Raw genomic sequence first — 27,529 nt, 5'->3', positions numbered from 1 at the left:
TAAAGTAGTAGCAGATCAGCCTAAACCATTCAGTGCTTTATAAACCATCAGCAGGATTTTAAAGTCTATTCTCTGACCGACAGGAAGCCAGTGTAGAGATCTGAGAACTGGAGTGATGTCACAGTTTAGGGTTCATTCAAATGTATTGAGGAAGCATTAACAAGAGGAGGTTCTGTGGGTCCTCCCCCACAAAATTTTGGGCAGCTTACACTTCATTTCCTGCATTCTGGTGAATATTTATGTGACCATTCGTGCTGGAAATTGAATTATGAAAAAGGAAAACACAAACCTATTTATTTATGTCTATACTACTGATTATAGTAGCTGCATATTTAAGATGACACAACATAATTTACTCGTGGGTATCCAGGGGGCACTTTTTTTCTATGTTTTATACATTTAAGTGGCATCCAGAGGGCACGTTTATGTGTTTTACATTTTAGAAGGCATTGAGAGGGCATTTGTTCTATGGTTGTTACATAGGTGGGGCATCCACAGGGCCCTTTTTCATGCATTTTCCTCTGAAAGGGCACCAGAAAAAGCTATTTTTAATGTTTTATCTGCTACAATGCAGAATTCAAACTGTTAAAATGTCTTTGCTGGCGTTGGCAGCATAATCTGTTTTTATTTTACTCCTGAGAAAAAGGGGATCTGCTATATTGAGCATCGAATCCTTAATAATGTTTAATTTTATTATTGGATTAAACTGATTCAAGCGTCTGCTGCTCCAGACTTTACTGTATCTGGTTAATGTAAAACTCATTGAAACTAATTCTCAGTCCCATTTATTGAATATTATAAGATGTAAGGGAAGGTTAATGGGGAGGAAGGTGAGGATGGAGAGTTTCCTGTCATCCTTGCAGAATATGACTTTACAGCAGAACGTGAGTCAGCAGGGCGTCGTGTATCTGTTGAAAAGCTGATGCTCGAGTCCACCTTACCCCCCTTTCACTCAGACACCCCGTGTGGCGTCCTGCATGCTGATCCAGCTGTTCCCCCAACGCGTAAATGGAAAGCTTTTACGCACCGAGCGTGTTCACTAGTTTAATAGTTGTTGTTTTTTTTTTGCATTGTCACAGCCTCGCCTACTGCATAAGTATAGGCCTAAGACACTGGGGTTGAGCTGTGGAGATGTAAGGGATGCGGTAATACCTCACTCCATAATAGAGGGTGTGTGGGGGGGTGGGGGGTAAAAGGCTAGGCGTGCGTCCGGACGCTCAACGCCAACTAAACGCAAGAGGGACTCAGACATCAATAACATCTCTCTCATCAATAAGACATTTTGATGGAGTTAGACTGCTTAATTAAAAAGGTTGCCTTGAAGGAATTAGTCTCTCTGAATTTATAATATTTAATCTAATGACCCCCCATGGAGCACATCTGAAGAGGATTCTTCAGCATCCCCATCCACAGGAAAGCGGCTCGCGCGGACACACCAGACTTTGAGATTTCTTATCTTCCAGCCATGGCTATCAACAATGATCCTACGTTTGGGAAAAGCGCCCTGGGGGAGAGAGAAGTTTCAAACCCCACCGAGTTCCAGGACACGGAGAAGCTGCTGAGCACCACGACCACTGAGCCCACCGGGCAGACCAACATCAAGCCGTCCGACTCCTTCTCCCTCACCATCAGAGGCAGCATCCGCTCCCTGGACGCGGACCAGAATGGACACAGATCACCACTTAAGTCGGGCTCCATCGGGCAGCTGGCCCCCCCACCCAGGTCCTTGTCCCGGCTCAGCTTGGGTCCTCTGCCCTCCCCGTTGCCACCCGGGTCCGCACCCCGGAGTTACCTCTGGCTCGCTGTGCTGTCCTGCTTCTGCCCAGCTGTGCCGCTCAACATCTGTGCCTTGTGGTATGCACATGTGGTGAGTGTTTGACTTCCATGTGTTGTTTTCTGTGATTGTGGATATTTGAAGTATACAGTTGTTGCACTTTTCAAACACTACACCCATGGCCGTGGGAAGTAGGGGTGCTGAGGGTGCTGCAGCACCCACTGTTGGAAAAGGCATCACACATGTTTTTCTGGATGCATAAATAAGTTGAAACAAATACATTAATTAACACAATAAATCAGGTTTTTTTTCCTTGTATTATTTTCTGAAAATGTAATGCCTGAGGAAGATTTGAGAAATAATTATAGCAATTTGAAATAACTATTCATTTTAAAATAACCTGATGCATGGGCCCTGTGTGTGTGTGTGTGTGTGTGTGTGTGTGTGTGTGTGTGTGTGCCTGCTTAAAAACTAAAAGTTCTGTTCAATGTGCTTTACTGCCTTGTGGGCCTGTTTTACCAGGTTTGTCTTGTATGCTCTTTGCTGTACACCGGGGTATGGAAGTTGCAATTTGTGAATTTATAATGAAGAGTTCTCTTGAAAGCTTGTATTCAAACCAGATAAATAAAAATAAAATGTATGTGTAACCTAAATGCAAAAAGAAAAAAAAATTGCACCTCTTACTACAGCACCCCCAACTTAAAGCCACTTCCCACGGCTCTGACTACAGATGTTTTTTTTACCCTTAAAAGCTGCTTTTCAATCATCTCCCCTTGATCACCTCCTTCTCCCTCATTAGTCGAGGACAGTTCTCCATTCAGGAGACATAGCAGGAGCAAGGAAGTATGGGCGTCTGTCTATGCTCCTCAGCTGTCTAGCAATACTGCTGGGTGTGGCTGTCATCATCTTCACAGTGTTAACAATAGGTATGAAGAGACACATCCAACACATCCCTGCTCAAAGTGTGCGACTGTGTATCTTAACCTCTCTCTCTCTCCCTCCTCCCTCAGAGACCCAGCAGTGAGCTGAGCGATAGAAGGAGTCACACCACTCCTGGCTCCTTAAACTTCAACCCTGATCTCAAATTTGCACAGAAGAGAGGAAGAGCAAAGTGTCGTTTATTTTGAGATGACAAAGCACAAAAATCTGAGTTGAACAACAAGCTGAAGAGACTCTGTTGATGCTTTTTTCTGCTAAGGACCAAAGAAAGAAAAAAAGGAAAGAAGTCGCAGGCTGTTTCTCTTTTTCTGGACAACACTCACCCCCACAAACTCAGGAACAACGATGGGAAACAAACGCTACACACAGCTGTGGAGTCGGATCATCAGACGACACAGTTTGAAGTACTCATAGTTTAAACTAGCGGTGCACTGATGTACACACTTTGTTGTCTCAGAGATTTGGATGGCACTACCTTCTGCCTCTTCAAAACAAAAATACATAATTCGGTCAATCATGATTATTAAAACACAAAATGCATCAGTGCACCTCTACTCTGCCACTGCCTGCCCTGTTTCTCTTTACTTCTGCAGCACAGTCCAGACTGACTCTGCATCAAGTGATTTCTTACACTGTTTACACCAAGTTTAAAACTCATGTACATTTATCATAGCGTGATATCTTGCTTTGCGTGCTTATTATGATAAAAGTGAACCAACTGAACTGCCTGGATCTACTCACCTCGTTACAATATACTGCAAGATTTGATTGGGACCGTCCCCCCCCCCCCCTGTATGCACTGTTCTGGCATTCTGAAGTTGATGTTTCTATATTTATACTGTATGACTGGTTTACTGTGCCATAGTTCTGCATGTCTGAAATAAACTTGAATGAGCATGACCGACTTCAAAGTGAGTGCGCGCCTTTATTTCATCATATGAAGAGCATTAACAGGAAACAATCCCAGTACAGTACATTTATAAAGAGTCATAATGAAGACAGGATAGAAGCAGATCATAAATAAACTCAATCTGAGAGAGGGAACCCTTACACTTCAATTTAAGACTTCAAAAAAGATATTTATTTGACTTTTTTTTTATGAAAATAAGAGAGGGAAGCTTTGGAAAACGTTAAAAAAGTGCTGCAACCCTTGTTTCGTGTTTCACTTGGAGGTGTCTTGTCCGGTCCGGTCAGTGGAAAGTGTAGAGCAGCAGCAGGATGGTGCAGACGCCGATCACCCCGCCTAGAATTAAAGAGTCCCGCCTCTTGCGCAAATTGATTTTCTGGATGAGGCTGTTGATGGTGGGGAAACGATCTGAGGGGCAGGAGGGTGTGGTGAAGGAAAATAATTAAGATCCGAGGAGGGTTTCCCTTCCCTTACAGAGAGGAGAGAGACAGAAAGCAGCAGGGAGGAAAAGACGACATGCAGCCTGATGGTTTAGTCTGCCGTCTGTGACACCGGCGCTCACCGTGAGGGAGTCTGCCGGTGTGTTATTCCTGATCTGTGCTGACATTTACAGAAAAAAAACAGAGCAAAAGTTGAGCGAATAATCTGCATCAGCTGAGCGTTAATCCTAATCTGAACACAGGGAAGTTAAAATGGGGAGGATGATTTAAATGATGAAAGGATACTGGCCAGAGTTGTGACCCTGGTTTGAATAGACTTCAGCATCCCACGCTGAAAAGTGATGTTCTCTTTGGTAGCCATGGCAATACTGGAGGAAGAGAAACCAAGGGGGGATTAGTGGCATGAAGAGATGCATAGAGCTGGCTACATTCTGCTTATGATGTGTGTGTGTGTGTGTGTGTGTGTGTGTGTGTGTGTGAGAGAGAGAGAGCTTACCTTATTGCACTGTCGAGCAGACTATCTGAGCTGTGAGGAAAAAGAGAAGAGAGGAAATCATCTCTTTTATAAAGTTCTCTTAACAAAGATTAAATTCCTTTAAGGAGTTTTACAAAGATTCATTTCACTGCTCATAAATCAGCGTTCATCACTCCCAACTCCTGATTTGATTTCAAGCCCACTGCGTCTGAATCTTCTGGTAAAAGAGCAGTGGCATCATAGCACAGGAGAAAAAGGAAACCACACGGCTCTCTGGGTCTATTATCATAAAAGGAGCACTTCCTGTGAGGAGAAGTGCTGCTTAATGGGGGGATTATTTGGATCTGATTGGTCAAATCTATAGAAGCTCCTAAAAACCCATCAACATAACTGCAGCCCGGTCTCTGTGTTAATTGCTTTAGTTGGGTATAATCAAAAGAGACGCACAGATGGAGGACACACAGAGGCTGAGCGAGGTTTACATCATCTGCTGAGATAAGTGACGCACAGAGAGCTGAAGCGTTCAGTCCGGAGCCGAGCTGCAGAGCATAAAAGGGCAGCAGCGAGCATCCTGGCCGACTCCACTGGAGACCAAAAATCAATACTGAGCTTTATACTTCCTCCATCTATTCGTCAACCTCTCCGACCGTCTATCTGCTGCTGTCCTCTGCTTTTCCCTCTTTTCTTTATTAGCCTGCAGAGTCCACAGACGACGCAGCTTCACCCTTTCATGTTTTTCTCTCTTCACTCGGTTATTTTTATTCTCAAGTTAACCAAGTTATTGAAACAGTTCAACTTCAACTTGAATATGCTTCATGTTTCCTGATGTCTACTGGTCTGAGGATGAGTTTAGAGCTTAACCCTTAACCCTCCTGTTATGTTGCGGGTCAAACTGACCCTTTTTAAAGTGTATTTTAGGCAATATATGCCTTCTGAACCAGCTAAATGCAGCATACAAATCTGGGCAGCTTGTGACAGAAGAGGTTTCTTTATCTACATCACTTCATAAAAATCAAAAAAATCTAAATGTAAATGTCAGGCCCTCCAGCTCTGCTTAGTGGCAGTCTCTCCCTTTCCCTCTTTTTTCCTTTTTTCCCCAGGTGAGCTTGAGTGAGGTGTGTGTATGCAGACAGGTGCAGGCGATTTGTAATCACCAGAGTGGTCTACCAGAAACTCATCTCCTCTGCCATAAAAGCCTGATTTCAGCCACAACTTGGAGCCGGACCGTTGTATAACACAGTCAGTCGAACTAGCTTATGCTCTACCGTGTCTTTGTTACCACTCTGTATATTAATCTCTTGTTTCCTGTGCTGCAGATCTCGGACCAACTCTGCCTGCTCTGTTTGAAGCTTCACCTGATCCTGCATATACTCTGGAATTCCTTCAGCCACGCTGCACACCTCCTCAGCCTACCTTCCCTCAAGACTTCCCTTTTTCGGACTGTCGGTTCTCTATTCTCTCTCTGGGTCAGCCTTGTTGCGTAGAGTTTTTAGTTGTTGTTCCCCGCCTCTTTTTTTTCCATTTTTTTGTCAGTACTTACTGTGATCCTTTTTTTTTTTTGTAGAATCAAATCCTTAGAGAGTTTGTTGTTTTTGCCCCGCCTCATAGATACCATTTTTCTGCCAGTGCTTCACTGTGATCTTTTGTTATTAAATCTTTTTCGTATATCTGCTGGTCTACTGTGTCACTGTTGTTCCACACCTGAGTCTCTGACCCGCTCCATGACCGTAAAATAAAATAAACAAAAATTATTGTCATGTAAAACTATTGTATTTATATTTAGGGCTTTCCAATGTACATTAAAACATTTTTAACATTAATTTAAATGAAAAACGAGTGAGTTATCCTCATTGAACCATGATCTGGGAATTAAAGAACACCAATGAACTAAATCTTGATTTAAATGGTTAGTAATGGAATTAAAAATTAGATGTGTATTGGGATTTTTTGGGGTTCTGACGCTTTTGGATAACTGAATATGCCCCGGGTCAGATTGACCCGGGAAAATGATTGCTGTCCCAGAGAAACGAACATAACAGGAGGGTTAAAGGCGAGGCCTCTCTTTTGCTTTCCTGATTGGTAAAAGGTCTCTAAATCAGCAGGACGATAAAAAGAAACAAAGATTGAAGTATGCAAAAGACAGATTTCTGAAAACTTCAAATAACACACTTTAAAAATATCGTCACTGACACAGCAGCGTTCAAACAATTGTGCTGTAGGCTGGAGCTGCAGGGATGAGCATGGTCGCTTGCGTCTCCTCTCGGTTATCTACCACATTCTCCTTGTCTAAGCCTGTTTCGGCGGCAGCGTTACTGTTGAATGATCTGTTGTTGTCACTGCTGATCTGCTGCTGCTGCTGCATGAACCATCTCAATCTCTGAGGTCATCAGGTACTGGTCTGCTTTCAGTCCCATAGAGTCAGAAGGAAACATGGTGAAGCAGCGTTCAGTCATTATGCTCCACATATCTGGAACACACTCCCTGAAAGCTGTAGGTCTGCTCCAACTCTCACCTCTTTTAAATCAAAGACTAAGACTTTTTTATTTGCCACTGCTTCCTATCTTATCTTCTAATTATCCTTTTCTATTTTATTAGATTTGTAATTTTAATTATGTTCTTTTATGCTTGTCTGAATGTTTCCAATGCTTTTAATCTTTTAATGTAAAGAACATTGAGTTGCCCTCGTGTATGAAATGTGCTATACAAATAAAGCTGCCTTGCCTTGCCTTTCGCCGGCCTCACTGCTGCAAAAAAGTTGGTTGGGTTGTGGTGGAGGGGAGGGGGGGGTTAACACTTAACTTAACACAGTATTTTCCCTGGAGGTATAATGTTACATTTTTGTTAGAGAACATCTGAAACTGAAATTACAAATTGTTTTCATGTCACTCTGAAGTTATTACGGGCACGGTTTAAAGTCATTCCTTACTAGAAAACAATATGAGGTCTTAAAACCCCCCAAAACTACAGGGCATCATATCATTAAAATAAAACAGATGATCACATTTCAACCTCAATAACAGAGTATCTATCACAGTCACTTCCTGTAGACTGAACAGTTCATTCCACTTATCGCTCTAAGCTCCACATGTGTTAGTGGGGAGTTGATGATGTTTGTATCTGTGATCATTTCCTTATCAGCAGCTCTCAGTTCTGACATAGTTACACAAAGACTTTTCATTTACAGTAGCTCACAAAAGTGAGTACACCCCTCACATTTCTTCTAAAGATGATGCACAAGAAAGTCTGCAAACAATTTGCTAAAGACAAGCAGACTAAGGACATGGATTACTGGAACCATGTCTAGTGGTCTGATGAGACCAAGGTAAACTTATTTGGTTCAGATGGTGTCAAGTGTGGGTGGCGGTGCTCAGGTGAGGAGTACAAAGACAAGTGTGTCTTGGTCTGGGGTTGCATGAGTGCTGCCGGCACTGGGGAGCTACAGTTCATTAAGGGAACCGTGAATGCCAACATGTACTGTGACATACTGAAGCAGAGCATGATCCCCTCCCTTCAGAAACTGGGCCGCAGGGCAGTATTCCAACATGATAACGACCCCAAACACACCTCCAAGACGGCCACTGCTTGCTAAAGAAGCTGAGGGTGAAGGTGATGGAGTGGTCAAGCATGTCTCCAGACCTAAACCCTATTGAGCATCTGTGGGGCATCCTCAAACGGAAGGTGGAGGAGGGCAAGGTCTCTAACATCCACCAGCTCTGTGATGTCGTCATGGAGGAGTGGAAGAGGACTCCAGTGAGAACCTGTGAAGCTCTGGTGAACTCCATGCCCAAGAGGGTTCAGGCAGTGCTGGAAAATAATAATAATAATAATAATGGTGGCCACACAAAATATTGACACTTTGGGCCCAATTTGGACATTTTCACTTAGGGGTGTACTCACTTTTGTTGCCGGTGGTTTAGACATTAATGGCTGTGTGTTGAGTGATTTTGAGGGGACAGTAAATTTACACTGTTAAACAAGCTGTACACTGACTACTTAACATTATATCAAAGAGTCATTTCTTCAGTGTTGTCTCATGAAAAGATATAATTAAATATTTGGAGATTTGCGAGGGGTGTACTCACTTTTGTGAGATACTGTAGATCCTAGAAAATGAGATGAATCAATAAAGAACAGGTTGTTCTCCTCATCACACACAGACGTGATCACACCTGTGTTTGATACCTGCCGAAGCACGGTGCTGTTTCTCCAGAGAAACTTCAGCGCAGGTTTCAAACTCTGCCAACGTCTGGCTCAGACCCTCTGCCCTCATGTGCTCCTGTTTTGTTTACACTAACATGTTAAACATTAAGCTCAGGCTGCCGAGCCCTGCTCATGATGATGCACAAAAGTCAAACAACAAAACACAGCCAGACAGAAATAGTGAGTGTGTCAACATGGGACTTCACAGCAGCACAGGGTTTCTTTTAATGTATTTCTTCCTTTTCTTTTGCTCATCAGTCGACATTTCAGCGAGACCGACTTCTCTTGACACCGGCAGCAACAGAAACTTGTCTGTCGGCTGCGGTGAGGAGTCTGAGTATAACATTAAAGGTTAGTTCATCTCAGTGTTGAAGCTCACAGATGTTCTGATCTGTAGAGTTTTGGGACGTTGTCCTCTGACGTCTGATCTTCTACAGGAGACATTGGAGAAAACGTCTCTGTTGGTAACATCGAAGATATTCATGTTCAGGGGACAAACTACGGATGCATCGGAGGAAAGAACAACTACACAGTGACGGGTCAGCTCTCTCTCTCTCTCTCTCTCTCTCTCTCGCTCTCTCTCTCTCTCGCTCTCGCTCTCTCTATCTTGGTCATTTATTTCTGATTCATTCACTACATATGTAAAGTTTTGACCAACATGATTCACTGCTGTCTATCCCTCACATTCCTGGAACAGGACCGATCCCAGCCAATTCCAACATTGGCAACGTCCGTAATGTAACTGTTGGAAACAACTCAGGGTCCATTGGTTCAGGGAACCGCATCAACATCAGCTGAGGTGAGAAGAGGAGAAGAGATTTACAGGTAACAGGGGAGTGGGTTCTAAATGAGTGATTGTGCGTCATCATCAGTTTTGATGTCTTTTATTTGATCGTACTCTCCTTCTTTTGTCGGCCTGTTCTTCAGATCCACAGATGGAAATGTTACAAACATGCTATGATGGAAGCACAGATCAAGGAGATACAAATAAAGTGAACACACCACATGAATCTTTTGAGTCTTTGATTTTTTTTTTGTTTAAAGGATTTCAAGATGCATCCATTTTCTCTTTATTTGAAGTTATATTTTTGGGGCTTTGACACCTTTACTCAGAGAGGAGAGGACGGTGGATAGAGCAGGAAACTGGGTGAGAGAGTGGGGGAACGACATGCAGGAAAGAGGTCACAGGCTGGAATCGAGTACGGACCAACCACTATATGGGCGCGCAACTTAAAGCTAGGGTTGGTAGTCTCGGAAAACCAGCATGAATTTGAATGTAGCTTTTCCTCATGACTCCGTCTAACCCCTCCCCTCCTCCCTCGGAGCTCCTCCAAAACGACGCAGGAGGAGGGCAGAACGGCTGGACGGGATTTGATTGGTTTAAAATTTGGGGAGCCAAAAAACGGTGATTGGTTGGTGTTTTCCCAGGTTTACTCCGGCTGTAGAGAGCAGCTTTTTTTCACTCTTTTTTAGGAACACATCATGTAATGATTGCCATCAGGACATAAAGATCATTTTAACCAGTATGACAAAAAGTGTATCTAAATCTGATTACCAACCCCTGTTATGTTCCGGGTCAGATTGACCCATTTCAAAATTTAAAAAAAAATTTAAAATGTTAGTATTTTTCAGTATGAAACGTCTTCAGCTTGGCTTAATTTGTGTAATCAACATAAAAAATAAAAATGCTTCATTTCACATATTTCACCCCCCCTTGCATGATTATATTTCACAGATACTGTTTGTGGGTCAATCTGACCCGGCAGTCAAAGTGGAGGCTTAAAGGGGTCAGAAGTGTCCAATACTAATTGTTTCTTTGCAACTGTGTGACACATTTCACTCCAGCCTCTGTTCCCGTGGGCAAACTCCATCCACATTGAGGGGACACTCAGCAGCAGGGGAGGGGCAAAACATATCAAGATTCTCTGCAAGAGAGTTTTAAAATGAATATTTATGAAAAAGGAGTGAGTTATCCTCATTGAACCATGATCTGTGATCATTAAAGATCACCATTACACTAAATATTGATTTAAATGGTTAGTAATAGAGTTAATAATGAGATAAAAAAAAATGTTTATTGGGATTTTTTGGGGTTTTGGCACTTTTGGATAATTGAATATGCCCCGGGTCAAATTGACCCAGGAACATTGTTGCTGTTCTTGAGAAACAAACATATGAAGAGGGTTAACCATGAGGCTGATCCCGCGCCCTTCTCTTCATTTGAAATCGCACACTGGGAGCAATAGATCAAGACAGTCAGAGGACCGGTTTATCGAGGGCTGAAATATAACACAACAAAAACAAGAAATAGATTTCAAGTGATAGTTCAAACAGGGGGGTGTTTCCAGCTGATATCTGTGAGAACAGCCAAACTAAAAAGCCTCAAAACACAGCTGAAGTTTAATATTTCTAACTGCTAGCTGAAACACTATTGAGGGAATTCCCATTAAAATGTTAAACAGACAATCCTGGTTCAAGAGGATGAAGTCAACGTCCTCCCTGATTTCTGTTCAATCAATCTTTATTTACAAAGTGCCAAATCCCAACAAATGCTGTCCTCAGACTCTTTCCAAACAGAGCAGGTCTAGACCGTACTCTATGTTCTATTATTAACAAAGACCCAACATCAAGACCGGATAAGATCCAGTCCCATCTTACAGACAGGACTCAGTCTGACCTCATCTTAATCTCTCTTCAGCTGTCCTATCTATTAAAGGCGAAAAAGCCTAACTTTTACTCAGACTGCCTTGATCTATTGCTCCCAGTGTCTATTTCAAATGAAGAGAGCAGCTGAGTGTTGGGTCTTTGTTAATGATAGAACACAGAGTACGGTTTAGACCTGCTCTGTTTGTAAAAGTGTCTTGAGATAACATTTGTTGTGATCAATTGCACTTGAAACAGATGGAAAACTGGGAAATGTCTTCATTCAGGTCTTTTTCATTGTGGGATCAAATTGGTAGATTAGTTGTAGGCTTCTGATGAGGCGCTGTCATCTTCTAGTGCTACAGAGATTAAAACAGAATATCAGAAACTGAAGAGAGATGGTGATTCGTGATAATCCGGCTGGGGAGATGATGCATTGTGACAGAGTGACAGCAAGGTGGGGCTGCTAACAAACCTCTGGACTGATCTGTGATTAATGCTCTGACAGCAGTGACAGAGTGAACTCTTTCAACAGTTACTACATAATCTTGAAATGTGGATTATTGAAAGAAGGAAATAAAATCTGATCATGGCTTCAAGAAGAGCGTAAAATAAGCTGCTCTTAAAGTTGGTGCATGGTGGTAAAAATCTTTAATATCTTGAGGTAGCTAACTTAAAGATCTCAATCTTGTCTTCATGTGCACACAGACATCATGAATTATTGTCACATAAGTTTTGACAATGGCAATATAAAGGTAACAAGACACTGCAGAGACTACTAAGAGTTGGGAACACTGGTGTTTACGGCATCAGCATATTTGAATTGATCCCAAATCAACCAGCTGTTCATGTAAGCTGTTTTTTTTTAAGTTCCACCACAGGATAAGAATTTGTTAAAAAGAGTTGTAACTTTCTGATTTCCCTGATTTATAGGAGTTATGATTTGATGTTCCCACACACAACTTTGCTGATTCATACGTTTGTAATACTGAAAGTGAAGCTTTAGTTCAAACTGAAGTCCAGCTTCATGTGGACTGGACTGAAAGTTAAAGTTTGTGAGAACCACGTTACTTTTGAATCTCAGATGCAAGATAAACCTCAGAATCTGTTTCCATGCACCAGATGATGAAATCACAGACAGAAAAATAATACTTAAGAGCCACAGATAGAATATATAAAGAGAGACGTCCAGGGATCAAAAATATGAGATGCTTGTTTTAGGATAAAAGCTACAGAGGACTCCAGCAGTGCAAAACAAGATGCCAAACTTCTGCATCTACACTGCTGGAAACTCACAACATGTAAGATAAACACATAATTTATACTAAATCAAAGTTCATATTTAAAAGTTAAATTTGACTTGGATTCAAAGGTACCAAGCATTGATGCTCACTCTTTGATAGAAAGACTGGCTCTTCAGGAAGTCACCATGTCTACAACGTGCAGTTTCTGTGCAGCTGTGTCGCTCTTTTTGTTTTCACTATCAGGAGTTTTCACTCCTACTAGCTACAGCACGGTATGAGCTCTAAGCCTGCAGGGAAAGTTGTGAGGCACAGACCCCCAAGCTCTCTGCCTGACTCCGCTCCTCACTCTTTAACTTAAATGTAAGACTATTTGAAAAGTCAGAATCATGAATATATTAACATACGTTATATAATGTTTAGGTCACGCTACACTTGCACACTTTGCTTTGAGTTTTGGTTTAAGGGAACAAAGTTACAGAGATATCTTGTTATATACACTTGAGGTCAAAATTATTAGCCCCCCTTGTGAAATCAGATAAAACCCTTGATTTCTCCATGAAAATGACCATTAAAAACAAGTGTGTATAGTTTATGTGTTTCCAAAATAACAAAGACAAATGTTCACTATGTTTGACTTGGATATTTTATTGATGCAATGAATTAAAACAAGAAAAGGTAAAAATGGCACGTCCAAAATTATTAGCCCCCTGGCCCTAAGTAGTCAATAGTGTGCCCGTTCTGAGCCATACCTGACAACAACCTCTTCAAATAGTTCTTTACAAGGTTGGCACATGTCTCTGGAGGGATTTTGGCCCATTTTTCCAATGCAACATGTTCCAGCTGGTCCAAAATACATGGTTTCTGAGCATGGACATTCACTTTGAGCATCCACCACAGATTCTTCACAGGATTTAGATCTGGGCTCTGTACGGGCCACTCCAGGACCTTGGTTTTGGTGTCCTTTAAGATCTGTTTGACCAATTTTGCCGTAAGCTTTGGATTGTTGTCTTGCTTGAAGATCCAGCGCCGACCAAAGCCTAGACTAGGAGCAGAGTTCTTCACATTATCCCTCAGAATGTCAACATAACTTTCTTTTTTCATGATGCCATGCACCAGTACAAGATTTCCGGTGCCTGAGGCTGCAAAACAGCCCCACAGTAAGACACTCCCCCCACCATGTTTAATTCTGAGGCCCATGTTTTAAGGGTTGAAGGACTCTCCCTTTCTTGGCCAAACATGAACAACATCCATGTGCCCAAAAAGTTCCATCAGACCAAAAGATGGACTTCCAAACTCATTTTTACCTTTCAAATGTTCTCGGGCAAACCTCAGTCTCACTCTGATGTGCCACTCTTTGAGTAAAGGGGTTCTTCTGGGACGATGGTCCTGAAGCCCACTACGATGAAGATGCCTCACAACTGTGCTCCTTCAAACATCAACTCCAATTGAGGTCAGGTCAGCAACAATCATCTTTGCAGATGTCCGGGGCTTCTTGTTGACATCTTCGACTACTTTCCTCCCCAAAGTTCTTTAAATCTTGCGTTTTCTACCACGCCCAGGTTTGTTTCCAACAGAGTTTGTCTCCTTGTACTTTGCAATGATGCAACATACAGCTATTCTAGACACTGTAAAACGCCTGGAAATGACAGTATAGCCTTCCCCCTTATCATGAGCCTCAAATATCTTCTTTCTGAGCTCAAGACTGATTTCCATTGTCTTTGGCATGGTTAGTAAGAGTAGTCTCTCACAATAACGTGTTCAAGTGCCGTGTTTGGAGTCCCTTAAGGAAATCTCAATGCTGTTTGAATGCTCAGGTGTTGTTAGGAAGCCAACAGACCTACAGGTGTTGTTAGGAAACAAACTGACTGCTCAGGTGTGTTTTAAAAGTAAAAATTCACATGGGGGCTAATCATTTTGACCACCCCATTTTTCACCATATTTGATATAAAGTTATTCTAAAAATGTATTTTACATTCCAAAATGTACCAAAGCTACTAAAGAACACTGGTGAATGTTTGCTTATATCAAGTTTTATCAATGATTCAAACATTGGGCAGAATTTAGGGAAAATGTTCCAGAATTCCTGGGGGGCTAATAATTTTGACCTCAAGTGTACAGTGGGGCAAAAAAGAATTTAGTCAGCCACTGATTTTGCAAGTTCTCCCACTTAGAAAGATGAGAGAGGTCTGTAGTTTTCATCAGAGGTACATTTCAACTGAGAGACAAAATGAGAAAAAAAAATCCAGGAAATCACATTGTAGGATTTTTAAATAATTTATTTGTAAATGATGGTGGAAAACAAGTATTTGGTCACCCACAAACAAGCAAGATTTCTGACTCTCACAGACCTGTAACTTCTTCTTTAAGAAGCTCTTCTGTCCTCCACTCGTTACCTGTATTGATGGCCCCTGTTTGAACTGGTTATCTGTATAAAAGACACCTGTCCACAGCCTCAAACACTCAGACTCCAAACTCAACCATGGCCAAGACCAAAGAGCTGTCCAAGGACACCAGGAAGAAAATTGTGAACCTGCACCAGGCTGGGAAGAGTGAATCTACAATAGGCAAGCAGGTTGGTGTGAATAAATCAACTGTGGGAGCGATTGTAATAAAATGGAAGACATACAAGACCATTGATAATCTCCCTCAATCTGGGGCCCCACGCAAGATCTCAATCCCGTGGGGTCAAAATGATCATGAGAACGGAAAGCAAAAATCCCAGAACTACAAGGAGGGACCTGATGAATGACCTGCAGAGAGCTGGGACCAAAGTAACAAAGGCTACTATCAGTAACACACTACGCCCAGAGGGACTCAAATCCTGCAGTGCCAGGCGTGTCCCCCTGCTTAAGCCAGTACATGTCCAGGCCCGTCTGAAGTTTGCCAGATATGGATGAACCAGAAGAGGATTGGGAGAATATCATGTGGTCAGATGAAACCAAAATGGAACTTTTTGGTAAAAACTCAACTCGTCGTGTTTGGAGGAAGAAGAATGCTGAGTTGCATCGCAAGAACACCATACCTACTGTGAAGCATGGGGGTGGAAACCTCATGCTTTGGGTTTTTTTTTCTGCAAAGGGGACAGGACGACTGATCCGTGTTAAGGGAAGAATGAACGGGGCCATGTATCGTGAGATTTTAAGCCAAAACCTCCTTCCATCAGTGAGAGCATTGAAGGTGGAACGTGACTGGGTCTTCCAGCATGACAATGATCCCAAACACACCGCTCGGGCAACGAAGGAGTGGCTCCGTAAAAAGCATTTCAAGGTCCTGGAGTGGCCTAGCCAGTCTCCAGACCTCAACCCCATAGAAAATATGTGGAGGGAGTTGAAAGTCTGTGTTGCCCAGCGACAGCCCCAAAACATCACTGCTCTAGAGGAAATCTGCATGGAGGGATGGGCCAGAATACCAGCTACAGTGTGTGCAAACCTGGTGAAGACTTACAGGAAACGTTTGACCTCTGTCATTGCCAACAAAGGTTATGTTACAAAGTACTGAGCTGAACTTTTGTTATTGACCAAATACTTATTTTCCACCATCATTTACAAATAAACTCTTTAAAAATACTACAATGTGATTTCCTGGATTTTTTTTTCTCATTTTGTCTCTCATACTTGAAGTGCACCTTTGATGAAAATTACAGACCTCTCTCATCTTTCTAAGTGGGAGAACTTGCAAAATCAGTGGCTGACTAAATACTTTTTTGCCCCACTGTATGTGGTTAGGATTTTATTAAATGCACATAAGCTTGAAGCTTAAATAAACAATACAAAGCATATCAGCACTTTGAACGGTCTGGCTAAAACTACGGAGAGAATTGAAGAGAGGGAGACTACTGAAGTCAACTTATTGTTTGTAATGGATCTAATTATGATATTAGTAACTGCAATAGATGTACCCTTTGAATGATAGAATGAAAGAGTTTCTCAGTACAGTTAAGATACATCTGACAGTAATTATAGGCATATAATGCAGCTGTCAGTTTCAACAAAGCCATACAAACACTCGTCACTTAGTTCCTAGGAACGATATGCATCAATGAAGAACAGGTCATTCTCTTCATTAGACACAGACGTGATCACACCTGTGTCTGATGCCTGCCAAAGCATGGTGCTGTTTCTATAGAGAAAAAATTCCGTGCAGGTGACATACTCTGCCAACGCCTGTCTCAAACCCTCTGCCCTCATGTGCTTCTGTTAAATTTAAGCTCAGGCTGCTGAGCCTGGCACGTGATAATTAACAAAAGTCCAAAATAACAAAATACAGCCAGACAGAAAAAGTGAGTTTCAACATGGGACTTCACAGCAGCACAGGGTTTCTTTTAACGTATTTCTTCCTCTCCTTTTGCTCATCAGTCGACATTTCAGCGAGACCAACTTCTCTTGACACAGCAACAGAAACTCATCCATCGGCTGTGGTGAGGAGTCTGAGTACAACATTAAAGGTTAGTTCATCTGAGTGTGGAAGCTCACTGATATACCGTACGTTGAATTCATCCTCTTGAACCACAAGTGTCTGTATAACATTTTATGAGAATTCTCTAAATAGTCTTTGTTACATTTATGTTCCCCAGGTGTGCTCTCTGATAACTTAAAAAAGATAACTTATGGGGAGGAGACTGCCTATATTTATTGCTCCCAGTTTGCGATTTCAAATGAAGAGAACGTCGCAGGCTTAGACTAAAGGCTGATTTATACTTCTGCGTCGCCCCTACGCAGCAGGGGCTGACGCGGACATGAGCCCCACATACTTGTGCGTCGATGTGTCCGTGTTGCGCAGCAATTCTCCTCCGAAACGCTTGAGGGCAGTGTGGTCTCTCTGATAGCCGGTCGCCTGCTTCCGGTCCTGCTACGATCTCTGTTTACTTTTCCACATCGATTCAGAGCGTGTTATGTTAATCTACAGCTGATACATGTTGCTGTTTATCATACAGACATGATTACATGAAGAATAGAGAGGAGGAGATGAAATACACGGCCGATGTGTGGCCGATGTCTGGGATCCCGGAAGTGCTGTGAATGCGGGAAAGACAAAGCCGTCGAGCGGACCAATCACAGAGCTTGCGGTCCGCGTCGGCTCTACGCGTAGTTACATTTTGGAGGAGGTGCACGTCTACTACGTGCGTAGGCCTCTGCGTAGGTACGGGAGCTATGCGAACCCCCGGCGTAGGGTACGCCGTTGATTCAACGCAGAAGTATAAATCAGCCTTAATGGTTAAGTTGCGCGCCCATTTAGCAGTTGGTCCGTACTCGATTCCAGCCTGTGACCTCTTTCCTGCATGTCGTTCCCCCACTCTCTCACCCAATTTCCTGCTCTATCCACCGTCCTCTCCTCCCTGAGTAAAGGTGTCAAAGCCCAAAAAATATAACTTCAAATAAAGAGAAAATGGATGCATCTTGAAATCTTTTAAAAGAAAAAAATCAAAGACTCAAAAGATTCATGTGGTGTGTTCACTTTATTTGTATCTCCTTGATCTGTGCTTCCATCATAGCATGTTTGTAACGTTTCCATCTGTGGATCTGAAGAACAGGCCGACAAAAGAAGGAGAGTACGATCAAATAAAAGACATCAAAACTGATGATGACGCACATTCACTCATTTAGCACGCAGTCCCCTGTTACCTGTAAATCGCTAATCTTCTTCTCACCAAAACTTCCAATAAACGCTTTAAAGATATCATCACTGGCACAGTCTTCAAATTCTGGGCAGCTGCATTAAACAGTTGTGCTGTAGGCTGGAGCTGCAGGAATGAGCACGGTCTTGATGAGTTACCTGTGATCATTTCCTTATCAGCAGCTCTCAGTTTCGACATAGTCACACAAACACTGCTCGTTTAGTTCCTAGGAACAATATGCATCAATAAAGAACAGGTAATTATTTTCAACAGACACAGACATGATCACACCTGTGTGTGACACCTGCTGAAGCATGGTGCTGTTTCAATAGAGAAAAAATTCCGTGCAGGTTTTAAACTCTGCCAACGTCTGTCTCAAACCCTCTGCCCTCATGTGCTTCTGTTCTGTTTACATCAACATGTTAAATTTAAGCTCAGGCTGCCGAGCCTGGCACGTGATAATTCACTAAAGTCCAAAATAACAAAATACAGCCAGACAGAAATAGTGAGTTTCAACATGGGACTTCACAGCAGCACAGGGTTTCTTTTAACGTATTTCTTCCTCTCCTTTTGCTCATCAGTCGACATTTCAGCAAGACCAACTTCTCTTGACACAGCAACAGAAACTCATCCATCGGCTGCGGTGAGGATTCTGAGTACAACATTAAAGGTTAGTTCATCTGAGTGTGGAAGCTCACTGATGTTCTGATCTGTAGTTTATGTCATTTTCCTCTGACGTCTGATCTTCTACAGGAGACATTGGAGAAAACGTCTCTGTTGGTAACATCGAAGATATTCATGTTCAGGGGACAAACCACGGATGCATCGGAGGAAAGAACAACTACACAGTGACGGGTCAGCTCTCTCTCTCTCTCTCTCTCTCTCTCTCTCTCTCTCTCTCTCTCTCTCGCTCTCTCTCGCTCTCTCTCTCTCGCTCTCTCTCTCTCTCTCTATCTCTCTATCTTGGTCGTTTATTTCTGATTCATTCACTACATATGTAAAGATTTGACGAGTATGATTCACTGCTGTCTATCCCTCACATTCCTGGAACAGGACCGATCCCAGCCAATTCCAACATTGGCAACGCCCGTAATGTAACTGTTGGAAACAACTCAGGGTCCATTGGTTCAGGGAACCGCATCAACATCAACTGAGGTGAGAAGAAGATTAGCGATTTACAGGTAACAGGGGAGTGGGTGCTAAATGAGTGATTGTGCGTCATCATCAGTTTTGATGTCTTTTATTTGATCGTACTCTCCTTCTTTTGTCGGCCCGTTCTTCAGATCCACAGATGGAAATGTTACAAACATGCTATGATGGAAGCACAGATCAAGGAGATACAAATAAAGTGAACACACCACATGAATCTTTTGAGTCTTTGATTTTTTTCTTTTAAAAGATATCAAGATACATCCATTTTCTCTTCATTTGAAGTTATATTTTTGGGGCTTTGACACCTTTAGTCAGAGAGGAGAGGACGGTGGATAGAGCTGGAAACTGGGTGAGAGAGTGGGGGAACGACATGCAGGAAAGAGGTCACAGGCTGGAATCGAGTACGGGCCAACCACTATATGGGCGCGCAACTTAACCATTAGTCTAAGCCTGCGACGTTCTCTTCATTTGAAATAGACACCGGGAGCAATAAATCAAGGCAGTCTGAGTAAAAGTTAGGCTTTTTCGCCTTTAATACATAGGACAGCTGAAGAGAGACAGGAAATGTGGGGAGCAGAGAGCAGGGAAAGACATGCAGCAAATGGTCGACCGGCCAGGAGTTGAACCGGCGACCTCTGCTAGGAGGACTGCAGTCTCTATACGTGGGGCGCTTAGACCACTAGGTCACCACCACCCCATAAGTTATCTTTTTTAAGTTATCAGAGAGCACACCTGGGGAACATAAATGTAACAAAGACTATTTAGAGAATTCTCATAAAATGTTATACAGACACTCCTGGTTCAAGAGGATGAATTCAACGTACAGAACATCAGTGAGCTTCCACACATGAGGGCAGAGGGTTTGAGCCAGACGTTGGCAGAGTTTGTCACCTGCACGGAATTTTTTCTCTATAGAAACAGCACCATGCTTCAGCAGATGTCACACACAGGTCTGATCACGTCTGTGTGTGATGAAGAAAATGACCTGTTCTTCATTGATGCATATCGTTCCTAGGAACTAAACCTGCTCTGTCTGGAGAGAGAGATCAGATGACATTTGTTGTGATTTGGTGCCACATAAAAAAAGTTGTTTTTATAAGCTGTTGTTTCTAGATATGAAGTCCAGTCTAACCACTAGTAAATAAAATATAGGTTCAGTTATAAATAAGGCCCTTTAAATCAAACTTGGGCCGATGACGCAACGTGCGACGAAATCTCTGAAAAGAAAAGGTTCTGTCTCCTAAACCACAAAGTCTTAACGCCCACGCACAAGTCAACAATAAAAGCAGCGTCTTCTCTCATCAACTCACAAACCTCACCACACAGACCAGGACACACAACTGAAACCAGTGGTGAGATAAAGACTGCATGCTCTTCTGTTGGTCACTTTTAATATCTGATTTCTCTTCCAGCTCTTATTAGTGTTATTTTTAATATTTTAAGCTGTGTGAAATCATTTTTATGGATCTGTTTTTATGCAGATTGTTGGTTTACTCTCCTCTCTGTCTTTCTCCAGAATTCAGCAGCAACAATGTCGAAGGTTGGAAACGTAGAGGGTGTTAACATTGGATACAACTGTGGGAATGTCGGTGCTCACAATGCAGTTGATGTTCAAGGTAAATACATGCGTGAATTTACTTTTCGTGTCACCTCGACAGCTTTAAAAACCATCTTTCTCTCTCATAGGAGGTCTAGGAAAAGACTCCTCTCTTGGAAATGTGTCCGACGTCAAGGTGTGTGGAACAAATGCTGGGAATATTGGAGCACACAACGAGCTTGACGTAAAAGGTGAGTTATTCTTCACGTTGTTGGGGTATTATTTGGTGTTTTGATTACTCATGCTCATGTATTTATATATTTAAGACAAAAATACAAGTTTCAAGGTTTACTTTTCATTCCTTCCCTTGATCCGTTTTTTAATAACCAGGGGGACTTCCAGATAACGCAAGTGTTGGAAACACTTCTAATGTGAATGTTGGTCAAAACACCGGGAACATCGGTTCTGGAAACAAGATTAACATCAGCTGAGGTATGGGATCGTCACAGATTAACATGTGGTATATGTATTTAATTCAAGGTGTTGAAACTACATTATCAGATTTAACTCGTCTTATCTTGTTTTCTCTCTTTGTCTTTTCTTTCAGGAAATGATCCTCTGATGATCAGCTCTTCCTAAAATGATGAAACATTTGCTTTGCTGTCAGTACATTGAAGGTTTTCCACCTCTGTGTTCAGATATCAATCATTCCAAATCTGTAAACGTAAATGTCACTCATCAGATGTATGCAAAAGAAGAGTTGAAATAAAGTCTATCTACTGAACAATATCATGTCTGACAGATTACTGACCGACCTTCAAGTACTCTTGGGGATATTTGTTGCTTTTCATTCTATTCTTCCTCATCAAAAAAAAAATCATACATTTATTTAGTGTTGGTTTGTCTCTAAGCTTTAGTTTACGGCTGTTGAGTTTGAAATATCAGTATACAGAAGATAAACATATTTTTATTTTAAATCAATAAGACTTACACTACCAGTCAAAAGTTTGGAAACACCTTCTCATTCAAGGGTTTGTATTTATTTTGATTATTGTAAACACTGTAGATTAATACTGAAGACATCAAAACTATGAAAGAACATATATGAAATTATTTAATTATCAAAAAAGTGTTAAACAAAGCAGAATATGTTTTATATTTTAGATTCTGTAAAGTAGCCCCCTTTTTCCTTCATGACAGCTTTGCACACTCTTGGTATTCTCTCAGTCCGCTTCATGAAGTGGTCTCCTGGAATGGTTTCTAATGAACATGAGCCTTGTCAAGAGTTCATTTGTAGAATGACTTGCCTTCTTAATGTGTTTGAGACCATCAGTTGTGTTGTTCAGAGGTAGGATTAGCACACAATGGATAGCCCTATTTGGCTACTGTTGTAATCCAGATTATGGCAAAACCAGATTATTTCATAGATGTCTTCATTTATTTATTTAAAAAATAATAATTATTGTGCAAGAAATGTGCTTTACAAGAAGGGGTGACCAAGTGATAGTAGATAGAGTAATATGGACAACATTTAAAAAACAATCAAAGAAGTGAGAAAATCAATTGATGTTTATAAAAAATTTAATAAAAAAAACAGAAATAACTTATAAAAAGTAAGCAATGAAAGAGGGAGAAGACCAAAATAATAATAATAATAATAATAATAATAATAATAGGAATGTAAATAAATATATTATATCAATAATGAAAATGAAAAAGATAAGGCTGGCTAACAAATTCCTCATTATTAATTTCAAGGAGTTAATACATTAGATAAATAAAAAGATTATATATATATATATATATATAAAGATAATATATATATATATATATATATATATATATATATATATATAAACATGTGCTTAAATGAATAAATAAACAAGTGTGTCTTGTGAGGGTTAATGTTTGTGTGGGAAGATTGAAGGTACGATGGTTCGTGAATATCTAAGCTGAGAGTGGAAAGATTAATAAGATTATAAGAAGTAAATGTTGTTCTTGTTATTTTTTTTTTTTTCTCGCCTATTTCTTAGTGCTAAACATTAATCTCTTGACTGAGTTTTGATGTCTTCAGTATTAATCTACAATGTTGAAAATAATTAAAATAAATAAATCCATTGATTGAGAAGGTGTGTCCAAACTTTTGACTGGTAGTGTATATATACTCAAAAAAAAAAAATTAGAATCCAAAAAGAGAAGTATGAATCATGATAATATTAACATACATTATATAATGTTTAGGTCACGCTAAACTTGCACACTTTCCTTTGACTTGTAGTTTAAGGGAACATGAGCTTAATGTTTAAAACTCGGTCTCAGCAGATGTGTGTCTAACATGAGTCTGGTCCTGCTGGAGGTTTCTGCCTGTTAAAGGAAGTTTGTCCTTGCCCCTGTAACTTGCTAAATGCTGCAAAGTGCTCTGCTCATGGTGGATTAAGATGAGATCAGACTGAGTCCTGTCTGTAAGATGGGACTGGATCTTATCCTGTCTTGATGTTGGGTCTTTGTTAATGATAGAACACAGAGTACGGTCTAGACCTGCTCTGTTTGTAAAAGTGTCTTGAGATAACATTTGTTGTGATCAATTGCACTTGAAACAGATGGAAAACTGGGGAAATGTCTTCATTCAGGTCTTTTTCATTGTGGGATCAAATTGGTAGATTAGTTGTAGGCTTCTGATGAGGCGCTGTCATCTTCTAGTGCTACAGAGATTAAAACAGAATATCAGAAACTGAAGAGAGATGGTGATTTGTGATAATCCGGCTGGGGAGATGATGCATTTTGACAGAGTGACAACAAGGTGGGGCTGCTAACAAACCTCTGGACTGATCTGTGATTAATGCTCTGACAGCAGTGACAGAGTGAACTCTTTCAACAGTTACTAAATAATCTTGAAATGTGGATTATTGAAAGAAGGAAATAAAATTTGATCATGGCTTCAAGAAGAGTGTAAAATAAGCTGCTCTTAAAGTTGGTGCATGGTGGTAAAAATCTTTAATATCTTGAGGTAGCTGACTTAAAGATCTCAATCTTGTCTTCATGTGCACATAGACATCATGAATTATTGTCACATAAGTTTTGACAATGGCAATATAAAGGTAACAAGACACTGCAGAGACTATTTAGAGTTGGGAACACTGGTGTTTACGGCATCAGCATATTTGAATTAATCCCAAATCAACCAGCTGTTCATGCAAGCTGTTTTTTTTTTAAAGTTCCACCACAGGATAAGAATTTGTTAGAAAGAGTTGTAACTTTCTGATTTCCCTGATTTATAGGAGATATGAGTTGATGTTCCCACACACAACTTTGCTGATTCATACATTTGTAATACTGAAAGTGAAGCTTTAGTTCAAACTGAAGTCCAGCTTCATGTGAGGACTAGAGTCTTGAGTTTTGTGGTTTCAGTGTGAAGCATCAAAAAGACGTTTCATTTTTGGAAAGTGAAAGTTAAGTTTTGTGAGAACCATGCAACCTTTGAATCTCAGATGCAGAATAAACATCAGAATCTGTTTCCATGCACCAGATGATGAAATCACAGACAGAAAAATAATACTTAAATAAGAGCCACAGATAGAATATATAAAGAGAGACGTCCAGGAATCAAAAATATGAGATGCTTGTTTTAGGGCTCCAGCAGTGCAAAACAAGATGCCAAACTTCTGCATCTACACTGCTGGAAACTCACAACATGTAAGATAAACACATAATTTATACTAACTCAAAGTTCATATTTAAAGGTTAAATTTGACTTGGATTCAAAGGTACCAAGCATTGATGCTCACTCTTTGATAGAAAGACTGGCTCTTCAGGAAGTCACCATGTCTACAACGTGCAGTTTCTGAGCAGCTGTGTCGCTCTTTTTGTTTTCACTATCAGGAGTTTTCACTCCTACCAGCCACAGCACGGTAATTGAGCTCTCAGCCTGCAGGGAAAGTTGTGAGGCACAGACCCCCAAGCTCTCTGCCTGACTCCGCTCCTCACTCTTTAACTTAAATATAAGACTATTTGAATGAAAAGAGCACTCTACAAGGTTCATTTACCATATAATATAAACAATATACCCCCGTTTTCTGTGAATGCATGATTATGACCAAGTGAGGGAGAAAAGATATGAAAAATGCTGCAAAGTGCTTAAAACGTTCCTTTATGATAAAGCTCTTAGTTAGAGCTGGCTCAGGCTCGGACCAGCTCTTAGTTAGGCTGCTATAGGCCTAGACCACCGGGGGAACTGACACACAGACTCAGTTGGAACGTACCCCCCCCCCCTCACTTACTTTAACTCTCCCTGCCCCATTAAAGTTACTAACCATAGACCTCTCTGGAGTCCCTGAGCTCCCTTGTCTCGTAGGTTCCTCTGGATCTCTGCTGTAGACCTTCCAGACTCCAGCTGCTACAACTATCAGTCTCATCACCATCTCTCTCTCTCTTTCTCTCTTCATCTCTCTCTATCCCTCTCTCCAACACGGTAGGTCTCAGCAGATGTGTGTCTAACATGAGTCTGGTCCTGCTGGAGGTTTCTGCCTGTTAAAGGAAGTTTGTCCTTGCCACTGTGACTTGCTAAATGCTGCAAAGTGCTCTGCTCATGGTGGATTAAGAGTCCTGTCTGTAAGATGGGACTGGATCTTATCCGGTCTTGATGTTGGGTCTTTGTTTATAATAGAACATACAGTACGGTCTAGACCTGCTCTGTTTGGAAAGAGTCTTCAGATAACGTTTGTTGTGATTCGGTGTTACATGAATAAAGTTGTTTTTATGAACTGTTGTTTCTAAATATGAGGTCCAGCCTGCAGCCACAGCTAACCAGTAGTAAAAAAATATATGGGTGCAATTAAGAATAAGGCTCTTTAAATCAAACTTGAGCTGATGCAGCAACGTGTGACAAAATCTCACAGAGGCCCGTTAGACTCTAAGAAGCAAAGGTTCCTCTTCCTAAACCACAAAGTCTTGAGCGCCCACGTACAAGTCAACAATAAAAGCAGCGTCTTCTCTCATCAACTCACAAACCTCACCACACAGACCAGGACACACAACTGAAACCAGTGGTGAGATAAAGACTGCATGCTCTTCTGTTGGTCACTTTTAATATCTGATTTCTCTTCCAGCTCTTATTAGTGTTATTTTTAATATTTTAAGCTGTGTGAAATCATTTTTATGGATCTATTTTGATGCTGATTGTTGGTTTACTCTCCTCTCTGTCTTTCTCCACCTGTCTAGAATTCAGCAGGAACAATGTCGAAGGTTGGAAACGTAGAGGGTGTTGGCATCGGAAACAACGTTGGGGACGTCGGTGCTCACAATGAAGTCAAAGTTCAAGGTAAATACATGCGTGATTTTACTTTTCTTGTCGCCTCAACAGCTTTAAAGACCATCTTTCTCTCTCATAGGAGGTCTAGGAAAAGACGCTTCTCTTGGAAATGTGTCCGACGTCAAGGTGTGTGGAACAAATGCTGGGAAAATTGGAGCACACAACAAGCTTGACGTAAAAGGTGAGTTATTCTTCACGTTGTTGGGGTATTATTTGGTGTTTTGATTACTCATGCTCATGTATTTATATATTTAAGACAAAAATACAAGTTTCAAGGTTTACTTTTTATTCCTTCCCTTAATCAATTTTTTTTTAAAGGAGGACTTCCAGATAACGCAAGTGTTGGAAACACTTCTAAAGTGGTTGTTGGTCAAAACACCGGGAACATCGGTGCTGGAAACAAGATTAACATCAGCTGAGGTATGGGATCATCACAGATTAACATGTGGTATATGTATTTACTTCCAGGTGTTGAAACTACATTATCAGATTTAACTCATCTGATCTTGTTTTCTCTCTTTGTCTTTTCTTTCAGGAAATGATCCTCCGATGATCAGCTCTTCCTAAAATGATGAAACATTTGCTTTGCTGTCAGTACATTGAAGGTTTTCCACCTCTGTGTTCAGACATCAATCATTCCAAATCTGTAAACGTAAATGTCACTCATCAGATGTATTCAAAAGAAGAGTTGAAATAAAGTCTATCTACTGAACAATATCATGTCTGACAGATTATTATTGACCTTCCCGAACTCTTGGGGATATTCATTGCTGAGTATTGGTTTGTCTATTTTAAATAAATTAAGACTTATGTATGTTAAAAAAATAAAGCACAAAAAAAACTATAATTCTTGGATCTATAAATGTACGCTAGGTCACTCTAAACTTGCACACTTTACATTGAGTTGTAGTCTAAGGGAACATGAGCTTAATGTTAAAAGTTAGAACTTGGATTGATGACATTAAAACTTTTACAAAGAAAATACAAAGTTGCAGAAATATCTTGCTATATTGGTGGCTGACAGGAGAATTATGGTCAAGCTGTCGTCTCTGATGGACATTTTTCTTTATATATATATTCTTGTTAAATTCTTGTACTGTACACCTTCGTGTTTGCTGCTGTAACTCCATGAATTTCCCCGTTGTGGGACGAATAAAGGAGTATCTTATCTTATTTGTGTTTAGGATTTTATTAAATTAATAAATGCACATAAGCTTGGAGTTTTAATATAAAAGTATTCATCAAAAAAATTAAGTAAATCAAATCTCTGAACAGTGCAGGCAAAACTACGGAGAT

At 40.9% G+C, this 27,529-nt stretch overlaps 2 protein-coding genes and 3 long non-coding RNA genes across 10 annotated transcripts in view; 3 read left to right on the top strand and 2 right to left on the bottom strand.

Moving 5' to 3' along the window:
• Positions 1–1,201: 1,201 nt before the first annotated feature.
• On the top strand, positions 1,202–3,593 carry LOC117813165 (trafficking regulator of GLUT4 1-like). Its single transcript, XM_034684286.1, has 3 exons — positions 1,202–1,867; positions 2,574–2,700; positions 2,785–3,593. The coding sequence occupies exons 1-3, from the start codon at positions 1,466–1,468 to the stop codon at positions 2,796–2,798; spliced, it is 543 nt and encodes a 180-aa protein (XP_034540177.1). The 5' UTR covers positions 1,202–1,465; the 3' UTR covers positions 2,799–3,593.
• A 25-nt stretch (positions 3,594–3,618) lies between these two features.
• LOC117813163 (Golgi SNAP receptor complex member 1-like) overlaps positions 3,619–27,529 on the bottom strand; it is a 38,797-nt gene continuing 14,886 nt past the window's right edge. The window contains exons 7-9 of the mRNA XM_034684282.1: positions 4,557–4,586; positions 4,346–4,428; positions 3,619–4,028 (exon numbers count right to left, since the gene is read on the bottom strand). Coding sequence (XP_034540173.1) covers positions 3,904–4,028; positions 4,346–4,428; positions 4,557–4,586 — 238 coding nt within the window. The 3' untranslated portion in view covers positions 3,619–3,903. The remainder of the gene's footprint in view (positions 4,029–4,345; positions 4,429–4,556; positions 4,587–27,529) is intronic.
• LOC117813166 lies at positions 14,133–21,714 on the top strand. 6 transcript variants are annotated; one of them, XR_004631334.1, is made up of 9 exons: positions 14,133–14,181; positions 16,978–17,066; positions 18,818–18,906; positions 18,990–19,091; positions 19,290–19,391; positions 20,905–21,004; positions 21,075–21,176; positions 21,316–21,417; positions 21,533–21,714. It is a non-coding gene; the product is annotated as an uncharacterized LOC117813166 (long non-coding RNA). The 6 variants fall into 6 exon arrangements; XR_004631336.1 differs by lacking the exon at positions 14,133–14,181 and adding an exon at positions 16,653–16,765 and having other exon boundaries at positions 18,818–18,879; XR_004631333.1 differs by lacking the exon at positions 14,133–14,181 and adding an exon at positions 16,653–16,765.
• Positions 18,059–19,102, bottom strand: LOC117813168. The gene is made up of 2 exons (XR_004631340.1): positions 18,244–19,102; positions 18,059–18,141 (listed from the first exon to the last, which is right to left on the bottom strand). It is a non-coding gene; the product is annotated as an uncharacterized LOC117813168 (long non-coding RNA).
• Positions 25,748–26,950, top strand: LOC117813167. Its single transcript, XR_004631339.1, has 5 exons — positions 25,748–25,970; positions 26,143–26,242; positions 26,313–26,414; positions 26,552–26,653; positions 26,769–26,950. It is a non-coding gene; the product is annotated as an uncharacterized LOC117813167 (long non-coding RNA).

The sequence above is a fragment of the Notolabrus celidotus genome, chromosome 5 (genome assembly GCF_009762535.1).
Source record: "Notolabrus celidotus isolate fNotCel1 chromosome 5, fNotCel1.pri, whole genome shotgun sequence".
Taxonomy (NCBI): Eukaryota; Metazoa; Chordata; class Actinopteri; order Labriformes; family Labridae; genus Notolabrus; species Notolabrus celidotus.
This window is presented reverse-complemented; position numbering and strand designations above follow the sequence as displayed.

Excerpts from the sequence above, each read along its gene's own strand:
- LOC117813165 (XM_034684286.1), top strand. The coding sequence starts at position 1,466 with ATGGCTATCAACAATGATCCTACGTTTGGGAAAAGCGCCCTGGGGGAG. Across the intron at positions 1,868-2,573 it reads CCTTGTGGTATGCACATGTG|TCGAGGACAGTTCTCCATTC; the intron begins GTGAGTGTTTGA and ends CTCCCTCATTAG.